The following is a 15354-nucleotide window of genomic DNA, read 5'->3' on the forward strand; positions in this document are numbered from 1 at the left end:
ATACTGTTCAACTCTCCCTAAAATGAAAGCTATATTTCTTCATTCTGGATGGTAGGGAATGCAGGTAGGGTTATTAAAAAAAAACACCTCTGTATGATATAAACACGTGGTCCATATCTCTCACTCTGATTTCTAAATACTATTCTTTTTTACACTTACCCTATACAACAGCTGCAAAAATTTATTTTTTATTAAATATGAATTATCTTAGGCAAATATGAATGAAAAAGGAATTTATAAGATCTCTATCATTTTGTACTATTTTTGAACAGAAATATTGACTAGATATTAACACAAATGGGTTTAAATGTGAAGCTGCCATAAATGCAGGCACATAAATGTAATTCTCCTAGATGCTATTTTGATGCACATTTTTGATTCCATGAATATTTTATGAAATGGCCCAAACTAAAGTCATATAACATTCTTGCATTACTGATGCTTGCGCCCGTAAGCTACAAACATTAGAGGCATGATTGAATGCATTAAAATGAACTCATTCAGCAGCACATTGATTACTTGAAGGTGGGGGAAGCAAAAGAAGAGTTACTACACTTAAGAAAACAGTACACAAATTTCAAGTTTATGATATAGAAAAATAAAAATGGGAATATGTAATATTAAATAACTAAATGAATACAATCTCTCGGGTTGCTATGTGAAAAAAAGGACATAAATTAGGTAGGATGTTAATTAGGTCCAAAGATTGCTTCAAAAATTATTCCAGCACTTTAAAATGTTGCAATCTGCAAAATGTGGTAAGTGACCTGTTCCAATTTCATGTCTCAGCAATACTAGGAGCAACTAATTATTTTTCTTTCTGCTAGACTTTCTATTTGCAATGAAAATAAGTTTTTTTAAAAAACAATAGTCTAAAAATAAACTGACAAGTCAAGAAGGAATATTTGTTCAGCAGTGTTATAATAGAAAGCACATTTAATTTATATTGTTCCTAATGCACAGGAAACTATAAAGAAGTTAAAATTGAGAGCTGCCATTATTCATTACAATTTAATCTGGAACTCTTGGCTATCTTGTGGAACTACACTATACAGTCTACAACACAACCATAAAATCTATTGAGAACTGAGAAAGCGAACAATTATCACCTTAATCTGAAATCATGTTAAGGACTGAAACTCAGTTTAAATGTTTGAGCTATCTATATTCTATTTAGCAGAGATGTTGGCAAATCTTTGGATCTGAGTCCCAAGTCCGAGTCCATGTCTTTGATACCAAGTCCCAAGTCTGAGTCTTTGGTATCAAGTCCCGAGTCCCAAACCCCAAGTACAAGGTCCTATTAAAAACAGGTGTCCCCCCCCCCAGAAAAAAGGGAGTGGGTGACTGAGTTCCAAGTCATGAATCAAGTCTGAGTCATTGAAAAAACCCTCTGAGTTGAGTCTGAGTTAAGTTGCAGGTGTGATGTAATTCCAATTTGACAGGGAGACCTGCGACTCCAGTTCTCATCCCTGCTACAGTATTTAGGTTCTTGGATTAAATTAGTTATTGTTCACATAACTTTCTTACTTAGGAGCTGGGAGCACAGGGAATGGGAGCTAAGATAAGGCTACTGCTGCCCAGACTGTGAAATGCCATGCCATAGCAAGAAGAGTAGGATGATTCCTCTCTTGTTTGTCCACTACAAAGCAAATATCTTTTTATTCAGGAATGTTTTTGTCCACTGTGCTGGACTGCAGAAATGGGGACTTTTAACTGAAGAAAACACTCCCTTTCCTTATGTCACTTTTCTTTATCTTGGCTTATTTTTTTATTGTTTTTAATATTGTTTGGCGTTTCTGTTAGTCTGTTTTCAGTGTTTAATGCACATTTTAAAAATGCATTTCATCATTAGCTGTGTCTGGTTCCATTTTTGTGGAAAAAGTAGAAATCTAATGAAATTGCCTAATTCTTGCCATAAAGGCCTCATATTTAGCTAGTTAGCTAGTTAGCTAGCTAGTTAGTTAGTTAGTTAGTTAGTTAGTTAGTTAGTTAGTTAGTTAGTTAGTTAAATTATTTGTAGGTTGCATTTAAAAAGCCACAAGAAACAAATGAGTCGTTAAATATTTTCTGAAAACCTGTACATTGGGACCTGGCACAGCCTGCTTTGCATGTGAGGCTACTGAGGAGAAGACCTCATGGGCGCTAACTTAATTTCTCTCATAGGTAACGATAAGAGATGGGTATGAAATGAATCACAAACCAGTTCATTTCATGAGCTGTTTAGGAAAATAAGTTTTCATGAAGTACGTAAAATGAAACACCACACTTTTTCATTGTTGGCATTTTATTTAATTTCACACACACAGACCTAAAAAAGCCACCCTTCACAGGCCCTCCTCTTTCCCTCTGTTGCCACTGCCCAGCTGATGCCAATAGGCTGTCTGGGGCCTACTTCCTGCCCAGTGCTTCCCGAGAGACTTAGGGTATTGTGGGAAGTGTAGTTTTGTTGCATGTTGAGTTATTTATAGTGAACTCTTTGAGCTATGCTTTCCACAATAGCCTAACCCTCCCAGGAAGCACTGTACTGTAGCAGGAAGGAGACCCCGGACAGCCTACAGTCTTAATCAACTGGGCAATGCACCAGTAGTAGAGGAGAGGAGTAGGCCCAGAGCAAATAAGGTACGTAGGTGCTGAAGGGGGATGGATGCATGATGGGAAACACATGAAGCTACACAGAAAGCCCACCTTCATTTAGAGATGGGTCAAAACTGAATGAACCATGACCTTTTTAACAAAAAAAATCTGCATGGTTCATGGAAACCAACAAACCATGAACCATTACAAACTGCCATTGGGCCCGTTCATCCCCATTTCCAGTAGGGATACAAGAAGGATAGAGATGTAAAAATTACTTGTAAATATTCCTGTTCTTAATGAAGGATCATTGCTCCCAGAAGAGTTCTTGCCTCCAGCACACAAAATGGACAAAAAGTTCTCTTATTTTCATTGACAGTTCTGTACTCTGCGCACATCTCTGCACAAAATGAGTGCCTTTTGCCTTTGTAAAGCAAAACATACACACAGAAAATAGGAAACCCAGAAGGAATGCCTGATTGATTAAAAGATGGAAACAATTCATCAGATGCTTCTGATTTTAAAAGTCCATAAAACAAAGCAGTAGCTATTCTACTTTTGTGCAATTTGCACAGGAAACATTCCTGCAGATGCAAGAACTTTCCTCAAGACTTGCAAAACAATGTCTTTCTGTTTCACATAAAAGAAGAAACTTCTGTGCGGTCTGTTTCTCATACTTTAGAGTTTACATTCCTAGAGAAAGACCATTGCGTCCATGCCTGGAAATGCCATAGTTGAGGAGCAAGACCAGGATGAGTTGCACCAATATGATACAGATGGCCTGGGCCTCATTCCGAATACCACCATCTTAGTAAAGTATCATGTTTTATAAGCTTTCTTGAATCTAGACATGGTCCACCACCCCTGCAGAAGTTAGAGGGAGGATAAGGTAAAAACTGATCAATTAACCAACTGCTTATGTGAAGAGTTCTTTCTGGCTCCCTAATCCATTGAACATTTCCCCCTAAACCTTTATAGAAAAACAGGCCCTAAGCATATCCTGCCACACACTGGGGCAGATATTAGCTCATAAAGGCTCATGAAGGATATAGTGATAATGAGATCTTGAGCTGTTCATAACAAGATGGACTTATCCTAGTTTTACAGTCCTCCAAGACAACCTACACCTCAAGTCAGAAACTCAACTATGACAAGAACACCCATAGAATATATCACAAGTTAAAAACCAACTGCAAGGTTTGAAAGAGAGACCCTCAGAAATGGAATTATTAGACAGGGGAGAGTCATTTGGTTCCTCTGATGCTGGCAATTCAAGGGCAGACCTAGACATTGTTAGTTTCTCACATCTTTTATTATCTTGGTGTTTTTTCCCTTACTTTTACCACAGTCCCTGTTTTTATCGTTGTTACTCCTAGCAAGTTTCCATGGCCAAGCAGGAATCTGAAGCTATGTCTTCTAAGTCCTAGTTGGACGCTCTATCTACTATTCCATACTAGCTCTCTCTTGTATTTTGGTACACACACGTATACATATGCCTGTATATTGCAAAAGTGAGGAGTGCCTTGAAAATTTTTTAATTGTTGTGGGAATTTTACTGAGGAACAAGACATAAATTCCTAAAATAAATAATACTATATTAAGCAAACAGTATGGAGTAATTTGGCCTGTTGTGTAATGTGTACTATGGCGGCATCTTGCTTTTTCTTTTTCTGAGGAAAATGGTGATTAAGGAGCGAGAGCAAATAATTAGAACATTTTATAGGATTAGTTAGAATCCTATTGGCCCTTTGCATCATCTGACAATTGAGTCAGCAAAGTGCTATCAAATGTGATACAGACATTAAAATACAGCAGACAGTAGGCCAGTGGCTCCCTCTTCTGGCTATCTGTCATGATTTCAGATTGATCCATCTGTGTCTGTACATCAGAGTAACTGCCTCAGACATTATATGCATTATTGCTTAATTCAGAAATACTGTATAATTTAGTCATGGCAAAGCACAACAATTTAGGATCATAATCCAGGCAAAGCAAGCAGTTTTGAACCCATTTGGGAGAAATTCAAGGTTTACCTTGCCCATTGAAATCTGGGACTTCATCAAAATGCGTAACATTTCCTACATGTCCTACATGATTATGTATTAATTTATGATATTAAAATGATAATCTTAGCAGCACAGGCAATTCACAATAAAAATAATGCAAGGACAAAAATTTAGCCTGCAATTTTCAATAATCTAAATATAAAGGGCATCTGTAAAGCTAGGGTCTTTTCTGCTAAGTACTGGCTTTAACTTTGTTTCTCTAAAGGTTTATTCTGTATAACAAGAACATCAGGATCTACTGTACCGCAGTGTTCCAAAGCCTGTGAAGCTTTGAAGCAAAAAAAAAAAAAAAAAAAAAAAAACTTTCTTGGTGAAAGCAGCTTTGAATGAAGCTTCATCTCAGTACTACTCATTAAGCAGTAAATAATTAAAGTACCATTGAAATAGACAGGTGAAATACAAGCAGCAGTGTCAGTAACTGACTTAAAAGAGAAGAGGGGGGAAATGAATTTTAAAAAAGTAATGAAATAATTCATTTGAAGTTTTAATAAATTTCATTTGCTGCCTTGTTTAAAGATATATTAGACTTTAGGGATGGCACCTAATTATGATCCGAATGGGCACATTATTTTTTTTTTAAAACCAACTCCTTTTTAGAAGCTGTTCTTGTAGATGCCCAAACTACTTTCTAAAACTTCTCTGGGAATTTAGTATGAGAGCAATTTTCAGAGAAACAGCTGCTGTGTCCTCATGGACCTCTCCTTGCCCAGCTGGCTTTCCTTTTAAACTGTTCTCCTGCCAAGCCACCAAATCAGTTCATGAATTCAGCAGAGTTCAAAGAGCAGTTTGGAGGTTCAACAAATCAGCTTGAGAACAAAATACTTGGCAAAGAAAAAATGAAGCATTTCCTGCTCTGGATCTCAATCTACATTCCAGCCCAGGAAGAAAAGTCTAAAACCTTGAACTTCAGTGGTTGAGACAACACATATCTTTATTTGTGATTAATGAAAGAGTTTTTTGAGTTGTAATATAATGCACATATTAACATGGATGTAATGTAGTGCACATCTAATAGCATGTTAGGTAAGTTCAATCATGATTATAAGGTATCAGACTCTATTATACTTGTGATGATATGAGCAGAGCATGTGCCAAGAAGAAAGATCTGTTATACTAGAGCAATTACAGAGTGTGGTTAAATCGAGCAGTAAATGAGTGCTGATAAATTCCATGGTATAAATAGAATCATTTCCATTTATTCAATCCTCACCAGGTCTTTACAATATACATTTTTAAAGCATAACTTAAGAATAATATGATGATTATTGATTAGTGATATGCAGATAATTTAAAAAAATTAGTGTACTTTACATAATGTTACTGGCAAATTTCAAAAAAACTATTCAGTGTGGAATCAGTTTAACCTATCATTGTCGGTTTGGTATTTATAGTGATATGTTACCTTAATGTAAGACTACCTTGTCTGTACGGGTGGGAAGCAAACTCTTATGCTTCCACAAGAATGAATGGGATTATCTAGGAAGTCTTTCCATTACTCTGCTCTTTAGTTTTGGCATTTTGGATTTATGGATGTTACCCTCCAGCCATGGAATAGTAAGGACATGCACCAGTGCTAAAGACACTCTATATTAACATATTGTAGGAACTTTCAAACTGACCTTTCAAGTCAAACTCCTTAACTAATTAAAAAGATTGTTAGGCTTTAAAGCAATGGGAATGATGGAACAGCCACTGTCTTACAGTGAGGGAGAAAGTGTTCAGGTGCAATTGTCAGAAGCTAAAAAAATTTAAATAAGCTTCAAATAGAATTTAACAATTTGATCATGTCTAAAACTAGAGAGAAGTTTGTGTTGGCTTGTAATAGCTTTATAGATACCAAATAGTACTTTAATTCCAGGGAGCTTCAAATTTTAGGTTGGTTTGCCATTACTTTTTAAAATGTAAAGATTTAAATTAGAAATATATCACAGCAGCTCACAAATTATTCTATATAAAAATATTAAGTACAGTTTCTTGATTATCAGTGCATAAAGCCCTGCTTACTTTAGGTGTGGAAAGCAAGACACTGAATAACTTCTTTAGAGCTTGATACACTACCTATCATATTGTTCAAAGCATTATCTACAACAAGTGATCCTACCTTGTCTAAAATTGTGTCAAAAACTTAGCCTAGCTCACAATTTATTGGAGACATAGGTTTGAAAAAAAAATAGCAGGGAGAAGTAATATATTTCAGTAAAAATCTCTAAATCTGGCAGTGGTAACATTATCCTGGGTTTTCAACATAATGACTCCAGACAACCCCTTTCATGCCTCATTTTCCTACTCAGGAGAACAAACTGTAGAATAATTTATTCAAATATGATTTGGAAAATTGGTTTGCTTTTCTATGAAATGTGTTGCAAATACAGCAGAGAAAGTGCAGCATAAATATGTGGGCAGTTAATCTTTCTACAAATCCATAATAAAGGCAGATAAAATGAAATAATTAACATTTCTTAAAAGGTTAAGTTTAAGACAAAAAAAGCCTAAATCCTAATCTTAACTAGAGAGATGCATGATTAACTGGACAGCACATTGTTGAAAGATAGACAGGATGCCTGCTCCCTACTAAAACATGAAAGGATGTCGAAGTGAGGAAGAACAGACCCTGAGAATATCTGTCTACCAATACAGTGGACCCTCGACTTACAGACGGCTCCACTTATAGACTTTTCAAGTTACAGACTTCTCTGGCCGCAAAATGTAGGTTCAACTTGCAGCCGGAGAATCGACCTACAGACCGGAAAAAACCCAAAATGGAACAAAAACAGCTGGTTACAGATTAATCGGTTTTCAATGTATTGTAGGTCAATGGAGCCTCAACCTATAGACTTTTCGACCTGCAGCCACCATTCCAATATGGATTAATTCCGTAAGTCAACAGTCCACTGTAAGTATGGGAGGAAGTTGAGGTTAGAGAGACAAAAGGAAACACTAGTCTTTGTTGATGTTTATTTCCAAACCCCATTCTAGTAATCTGGACTGGGGAGGTGTTGACAGACAATGCTTGAAGGACACCAGGTGAACAAAACTGATGTTTCAAAAGAGCTTGTTTGTTAGCTAATCTTGCCAGCTTGCCTTTCTATGAAATCAGTGTTTTGTAGTAGTAGTAAATGTTGGGATGGACCACACATCTAATAGTCATTTTTGTTTAGCTCCCTCTCTCCCATATCAGTTATTTTCACCACCACTGGGATTGCGACTGCCTGCAGTGATCTGGTGTGGGGTTTAGGGTGAAAGCCAACAAGCAGATTGATAACCCCGCACCACGCAACAATCATTAGAAAACTTCTGCCCTAAAGTTGGGCACATGAATGTTCGGACAATGACCCCTGGCTTTTCTGATGACCTGCAAGAAATAGACGTGCACAAGACTGCTGTCATTGACATGGAACTGAATAGGCTGCAGATGGACATTATTGCCCTGGGATCTGTGAAAGAAAAAAACTTCTCATTCTTCTGGCAGGGAAAACCATTGAATGAGACCAGGGAATATGGTGTTGGGTTTGCAGTCAGAAATATTCTGCTGAGATCCATTGTTCCACCTGATGTGGAGAGTGAAAGAATCCTGTCTCTGCAACTCCACTCATCAGTGGGACTGGTCACCCTCATTAGTGCATATGCACCAATACTGTTGTCTACAACAGAAGCCAAGACAAATTCTACGGCGATTTGGCAGCTGCTATCAAAAACAATCCCCGAGATAGAGAAACACTGATCATTCTCAGAAACTTTGACGCTAGAGCTGGTGCTGATCACAATTCCTGGCCCACTTGTCTAGGCCATTTTGGCATTGGGAAGATGAATGAAAATGGCCAACGCTTGCTGGAGTTTTGCTGTTACTGTGGTCTTTGTTCAGCAACACGTTCTTTAACACAAAGCTTAAACACAGAGTTTCCTGGAGACATCCAAGATCCAAGCATTGGTATCAGCTCGACTTGATCCCCACTAGACACTCTAGCCTTCCTAGTATTACCATCACATGGAGTTATCAGGGTGCTGATTGTGATACTGATCACTCCCTGGTGTCTAGTAGAGTAAAACTGCGAACAAAGAGATTGTATCACATGAAACAGGAAGGAAGACCATGTATTGACATCAGCAAGACTCACGATCAAAGTGGAGAAATTTGCCTAAGCACTTGAGGAAACCCTTCCAGGCCTGGCTCACGCAAATGCACCTAAAACGATGGGAACATTTCAAGAACACCGTTTATAACACCGCCTTGTCCACCTTTGGCAAGAAGACCAAAAGACAGCCGATTGGTTCGAAGCCCATTCGGAGGAGTTGATGCCAGCCATTGAGGAAAAGAGGAGAACTCTAGCAGCATACAAAGCCTGTCCTAGTGAGAACAACTTGCAGGCTCTTCGAGTTGCTTGTAGCAAAGTCCAACAGGCTGCCAGGAGATGTTCTAACGATTATTGGCTTCAGCTCTGCTCTCAGATACAGATAGCAGTGAACACAGGTAACATCAAGGTAATGTATGACAGTATCAAGCAAGCTTTGGGTACAATATAGAAGAAATCTGCTCCCTTGAAGTCTGCTACAGGCGTGATCATCAAGGACTCAGCACAGCAGATGGACCGCTGGGTGCAGCACTACTCTGAGCTATATTCCAGAGAGAATGTAGTACAGTGGGGTCTCTACTTAAGAACGTCTCTACTTAAGAACAATCCAACTTAAGAACAGCTCCATTTGCTAAATTTTGTTTCTACTTGAGAACAGAAATCCAAGATAAGAACAGGAAAAAAAACCTTTCCTGCTCTTTTTTTAAGGTCATCTTAGGTTAAAAAAAATTCTCCCCCTAGTGGTAGAGTACGTATTAACCAGCTTTGCATTAGTTCCTATGGGAACTAATGCTTCAATGTACGAACGCACCTCTACATAACAAAAAAAAAAAAAACAACCAGAACGGATTAATTGGTTTTCAGTCCATTCCTATGGGAAATTTTGCTTCAACTTAAGAACGTTTCAACTTAAGAACACCATTCCAAAACGGATTAAGTTCTTAAGTAGAGGTTCCACTGTAGTTTCTATGGATGGAAAAGAGCAGATACGGATTAAATGGTTTTCAATGCATTCCTATGGGAAATGCAGATTCAACATAAGAACTTTTCAACTTGAGAACCACCTTCCAATACGGATTAAGTTCTTAAGTAGAGACCCCACTGTAACTGAAGAGGCACTAAATAACATAGAGTGCCTGCCTGTCTTGGAACAGTTGGACAGTGAACTAACTTTAGCAGAAACAAAAGCGGCCTTGGATTCCCTCGCCTCTGGCAAGGCACCTGGGAAGGTTAACATCCCTGTTGAAGTGCTGAAGTGCTGTAAAAAGATCATCACCACCGAGCTGTATGAAGTCTTTTGTCTTTGATGGAGGGAAGGTGGAATACCACAAGACATTGTCATGTTGTACAAGAACAAAGGAGACAGGGGTGACTGCAATAACTACTGTGGCATCTCTCTTCTCAGTGTTGTAGGGAAGCTGCTTGCTCGTGTTGTGCTGAAGAAGCTCCAGGTCCTTGCAGACAGAGTCTATCCAGAATCACAAGTGTGGATTTCCAGCTAATAGATCCACCACTGACATGGTATTTTCCCTCAGACAGTTGCAGAAGAAATGCAGGGAACAACAACAGCCATTCTTTGTGGCCTTCATTGATCTTACAAAGGCCTTTGATTTGGTTAGCAGGGATGGCCTTTTTAAAATACTTCCCAAGTCCACCTTGACTCCTTAACATCATCAGGTCATTTCATGAAGAAATGAAAGGCAATGTAGTTTTTGATGGCTCAGCATCAGATCCCTTTGACATCTGAAGCAGAGTGAAACAAGGCTGTGTTCTCACGTCGATCCTGTTTGGGATAATTTTTGTTGTCATGCTGAAGCACGCCTTTGGAACTGCAACAGAAATCTATCTCTGGACTAGATCAGATGGAAAGCTCTTTAATCTCTCTAGATTGAGAGTGAAGATCAAAGTGTAGCTGAAATGTATGTGGGACTTCCTGTTCGCTGATGATGCAGCTGTTGTTGCCCATTCTTCCTCCCATAGCAATTACAAAGAGTAGTTGGAGTGGGGGGGGGAAGGAGAGCTGGGGCTGTTTGAAAAATCATGAGTGTAGGAACGAGAAGAGTAGCTAAATGTGCTAAGAGGGCTATCCTACTGGTCTTTACCAGATTTCCAAATTCCATCAAATTTTGGTATGTTTGTTCCCTTGAAGTAAACCCATAACATGATTCTCTCATCAATCATGGGAAAACTAAGATTCCCAGAAACAGTTATACTTCTGTCATATACAGCACTCTGCCACTTAATTACTGACTTAAGGTTTTCTAGACTCTTGACTATATTTTTGAAACAATGACTAGAATCCTGTTCGTAGCGTAAGCCCAACTGCAACTTTTCATCCATTCCATCCTGGTAAAGAAAGCACCACTGCGTGCTCCCAAGAATTTCAGTAGGGATTTTTTTCCCAGTGAAGAAGAGATGGAAAATTACAATTTAGTTTACACTGTGAAAAGTATTTCAGCTTATGTAAGTAACTAACACAAGTAATTAGCAGAATGTAAACAAGCCATATGTAACTTACCTTGCTCTTCATAAACAAGGCCCATATTTGAATGTGCTTCAGCTTCTTTCTTCCCACCATCAATTTTAACTAGTTGAGCGGTTTTGTAGCACTGTTCATAGAAGTAATTCCTTAACCATTTATCTTCAGGCTTGTTGAAGCAATAGGCCAAATTCAGTTGGTTAGAATATACCTCTTCATAGAATTCTTCAATGAAAAGAAATTGATTAGAGGTAATAAAATATATTTTATTGTGTTTAGTTATAACTTTCATAATATAAAAACACAGGTCAAATACATGTTTTGGGGGTACTATTTATATATACATAAGCTATCTAATTATACACACCAATGTATACACAAACATATACATGTAAATATTTACTGACACAACACAGACTCATGGACCTAGGCAGATTCTATTTAATTTAGGCGTCAGCAATACTGGAGAGCTGGGGGAGGGGGGATTTTGTTTACCTATTTGACTCATTCATTTTGATAAAAATGCTTATTCTTCTATTTTTAAAATATAACAAGGCACACATGGTCTGTGTACCTTTGTTTAAAGAAGGATCACATTTCCTGGAACATGATTATTCACATTTTAACACAATGTGGGGAGGAGGATGTCTGGAAGGCCAATGGAGGCATATTGTCCAACTGGATCTGTCCTATCATGAACAGTCATATTCAACATCCTTCCTGCTCACATCTCATTCTTTTGCATCATTCACACAGCAAGTTGTAACAAGCATGCATCAGTGACAGTGCTGACTCCCCGTTCTCTGCATCTTCTTCACCAATAACTGCATTTGGTACTGCATTTAGTGTGGGAGCAAGCAAAAGAGTCAGCAGAAATTTGTTCAAACATTACTACTTGTACTCCCCCATTTCAATTTATGTTAAGCAACAAAGCATCACATGCAGCAGAGCTAATGAGGACCAGTTCTGACATAATTACTGTACATCATCATCATCATCTTAGAACTGCAGAGCTAGAAGTGACTCTACGCACCATAGAGTCCAGCCTCTGTCAGGAGGGGCACAGTGGGAAATTGAACTCCCAACCTCTGGCTCCACAGTTAGATACCTAACCCAACACGTAACTTTAAGGTATGCATACAGATGTTTATAAGAATACAGCCATATGTTAAGGCTGGATCAGATGAATTGCATTTCTCCATTTAAACCAGAAAATAGTTGGGTGGAATCTTTAGGCTGCACTCAAAAAACACCTCAATAGCTTGATCTGAAACTTTACTGCATGGAAAGGTGAGTTTGGGGATGGTCCATGATGATATTTTAAATGTCAGAAATGACCATCAGCAGTATTACCTGATAGCAGTCCATAGACATTTTATTGGCCAATCTTGCCACTCATGCCGCATATGTCAAGAAATAGTTTGTTGTATCAGGTAAGATTAAATGCTCTTTATCCTGCCAATAGCGTAAAGTACTTGTAGTTTTTACTAAAAAATAATTAAATTCATCCTATTTTGTCTAATGAAGCTCATCAGAAAGTTCTCTGAGAGTAAACTCAGTAGCATTCTCTAAATGTATAGAATGTGAAGGGTTGTGGCTGTTTAACCAAAAAGGGGATAGCATGCAGGACATTTTAGCTGGAATCTTGTTAATCAAGGTGTAACATAACATTAGGTCATTGTAAAGTTTCCGGAGATTCTGCCCTGGCAACAGGAACTGCAGAAGGTGATTCTGCAATCAGTTGCATTGTTCTTGTTTTGACCAATATTGTTATACGCCCATGTAGCTACCCTGTTTCCCTGAAAATAAGACCTAACCTGAAAATAAGCCCTAGTATGATTTTTCAGGATGCTCATAATATAAGCCCCACCCCCAAAATAAGTCCCAGTTAAGGGAAACCCTGCCCTCCACCATTGTGCAGCAACCAGAAGAAGATGACATGGCTATATTTGAATAAATGTAGAATGTTGTACATGAAAAAATTAAAAATCCCCTGAAAATAAGCCCTAATGTGTTTTTTGGAGCAAAAAATAATATAAGACCCTGTTTTATTTTCAGGGAAATAGGGTACTGAACAGGATTCCAGCTAGAGTCTGTCAAATGCCATGTGGCAGATACCATGGAAGGAAGATTATATATATATTTTTTGAGGGGTGAGATATGCAGTTTTATCTATGCTGTATTGTGCGCAGAGTGCCAGCCTAAGGCTCAGGAGTTCAAATTCCTGCTTGGCTATAGAAATGCACTGGAGAGCAGAAATAGTAAACCACTCCTTGCACATACGACATATTTCAAAGACTCATCAGAGTTGCCAAAAGCTCGAAGCAGCATGGCATCCCATAATAACTACTGCAGGGGTGAGGAACCTTTTTCAGCCTAAGAAACAAACTGGATGTGGGCATGCTCAATGGGTGCTGAATGGCAGAAGAAGGCAAGGCTTCAAACTGCAGACTAACATCTGATGTCCAGCATCAGAAGATAACAGCTACTCTGATAATTTATTGTTAACAATACTCTGTTGGACCAGCTGTTCCCCACTTGGTTGCATCTTTCCCTTGGCATAGAGGATTCAATTCTCACATGATCTTTAACTTGAAGAATGGACTGGCAATAGATTGGTCATTTTTGCCTTCACAGAGGTCATCTCTTCAGCTTGGCTATTTGGAAGAGGAAGCCCTGGGTTTATTTCTCTAAAAGTGTTTTGAGAACTCTAAAAAGATGGCATGCTCATGTTGTCTTCCTGAGCTGCGTTGCACGAGTCAAAGCCAACAGCAAATGTGGTTGTGGCCTTTTTTTTTCAAATGTACAGACATCCTGATAGTTAAGATATAAGATCCAATGGTGTCTCCACACTTCAGAAAGAATTAAGACACATGTATTGAAGCATAATTTTTAAATATTATATGTGTTCCATTCAAATTTGTATGACCAATTCTTCAAGTTATTAAGAAGTCTCTCCCATCTACTGCAGCTGTGGGAGTGCCACTAAAGCTATAAACCTGTTAAATAGCATCATAAAGTACATCACATGTAAACAGATAAAGGAAAAGAAATAAAATAATGAACAATTGCTATCTGGAAGAAAAATAACACCTACAGATAGAATAGATTTAACCTCTCTTTGCTACAGAATCTCAAAGGGTAGAATTCAGTAAAATTATGCAAATAACGGGAGGTAAGTACTCTACAATTCTCTAAAAAGTGAAGTGACCCGAGGCTGACTACTGTTACTGTCACAGTCTTGATTGAATGAGTTTTAATGTGACCCTCAAATGTCTATTCTTTCAGTGAATAAGATTCAAGAGTGTCTAAAGACAACCATTTCAGTATAATCATGCGGGACACGAACGGCCAAATCTGCCAGAATCGCAGGAATGAAGTAAAACAGTTTGAAGACACTCCTTTTTTAGAGTGTCTCCTTGCATTTTAAGAACCTAGATAACTTTGGAAATAACTCTCAGAAAAACTAAAATGTATAACTTTCATAGATCACTGCCCACACTGTATTTCAAGATGCTTTGGACTCAAAACATTTTTCTCTACCACATTAAGCTCTCGGCATTGGTTAAATGCTGAAATACATGTTCTCCTGCTCATGCACATGCAGTCATTTCAACTACCCACCATGCAGTCATTTCAACTATCCACCATAATGTTTGACTTTGAAGCAATAAATTTAAAATAAAAAATAAAAAATTAACTAGTTTAAAACCTGAGTAAAAAGCAGAGTTTGGCTTTAGTTCAATTGAAATTGCCCTCATGCTTCTTTGTACAGAAAATCCATATTTTGTACAGACTAAGGTGATGAACACAGAAGACAGAAGACAGAACACACACATACACACACAAATAATATCTTACTTCATATGGTAATCATGACCATCACACTGTTTGGCAATTCCTTCAGAATCTGCTATCTGCTATCTGATTCAGTTGACAGAGGACAATAGAAGTACAAAAACCTGTCTTTCCAGTACAACAGGAAAGACTGAGAAGAAGAAAAAACTGTACAGGACATCAAACTCACTTAAAACAATATCAAAAGTTGTGCAAAGGATCTTCCTCAAGTATTGCTTCCAGTTATGTTGCATCCCCAAAAAAGGCAGAAGTGGAGACTATCTCACTCCTGTACAGACACACAGTGTTTCAGCAGTGAGTCTCGGCT

General features: G+C 38.1%; 1 protein-coding gene across 2 annotated transcripts in view; it reads right to left on the bottom strand.

Annotated features, from left to right (window-relative positions):
* Window positions 1-15354, bottom strand: part of TTC29 (tetratricopeptide repeat domain 29) — a 158503-nt gene that overhangs the window by 101495 nt on the left and 41654 nt on the right. For both annotated transcript variants that reach the window (XM_020782992.3, XM_020782991.3), the window contains exon 6: window positions 11229-11414. In XM_020782992.3, coding sequence (XP_020638651.1) covers window positions 11229-11414 — 186 coding nt within the window. The remainder of the gene's footprint in view (window positions 1-11228; window positions 11415-15354) is intronic.

Source organism: Pogona vitticeps, chromosome 5 (genome assembly GCF_051106095.1).
Source record: "Pogona vitticeps strain Pit_001003342236 chromosome 5, PviZW2.1, whole genome shotgun sequence".
In the NCBI taxonomy this organism is placed as follows: Eukaryota; Metazoa; Chordata; class Lepidosauria; order Squamata; family Agamidae; genus Pogona; species Pogona vitticeps.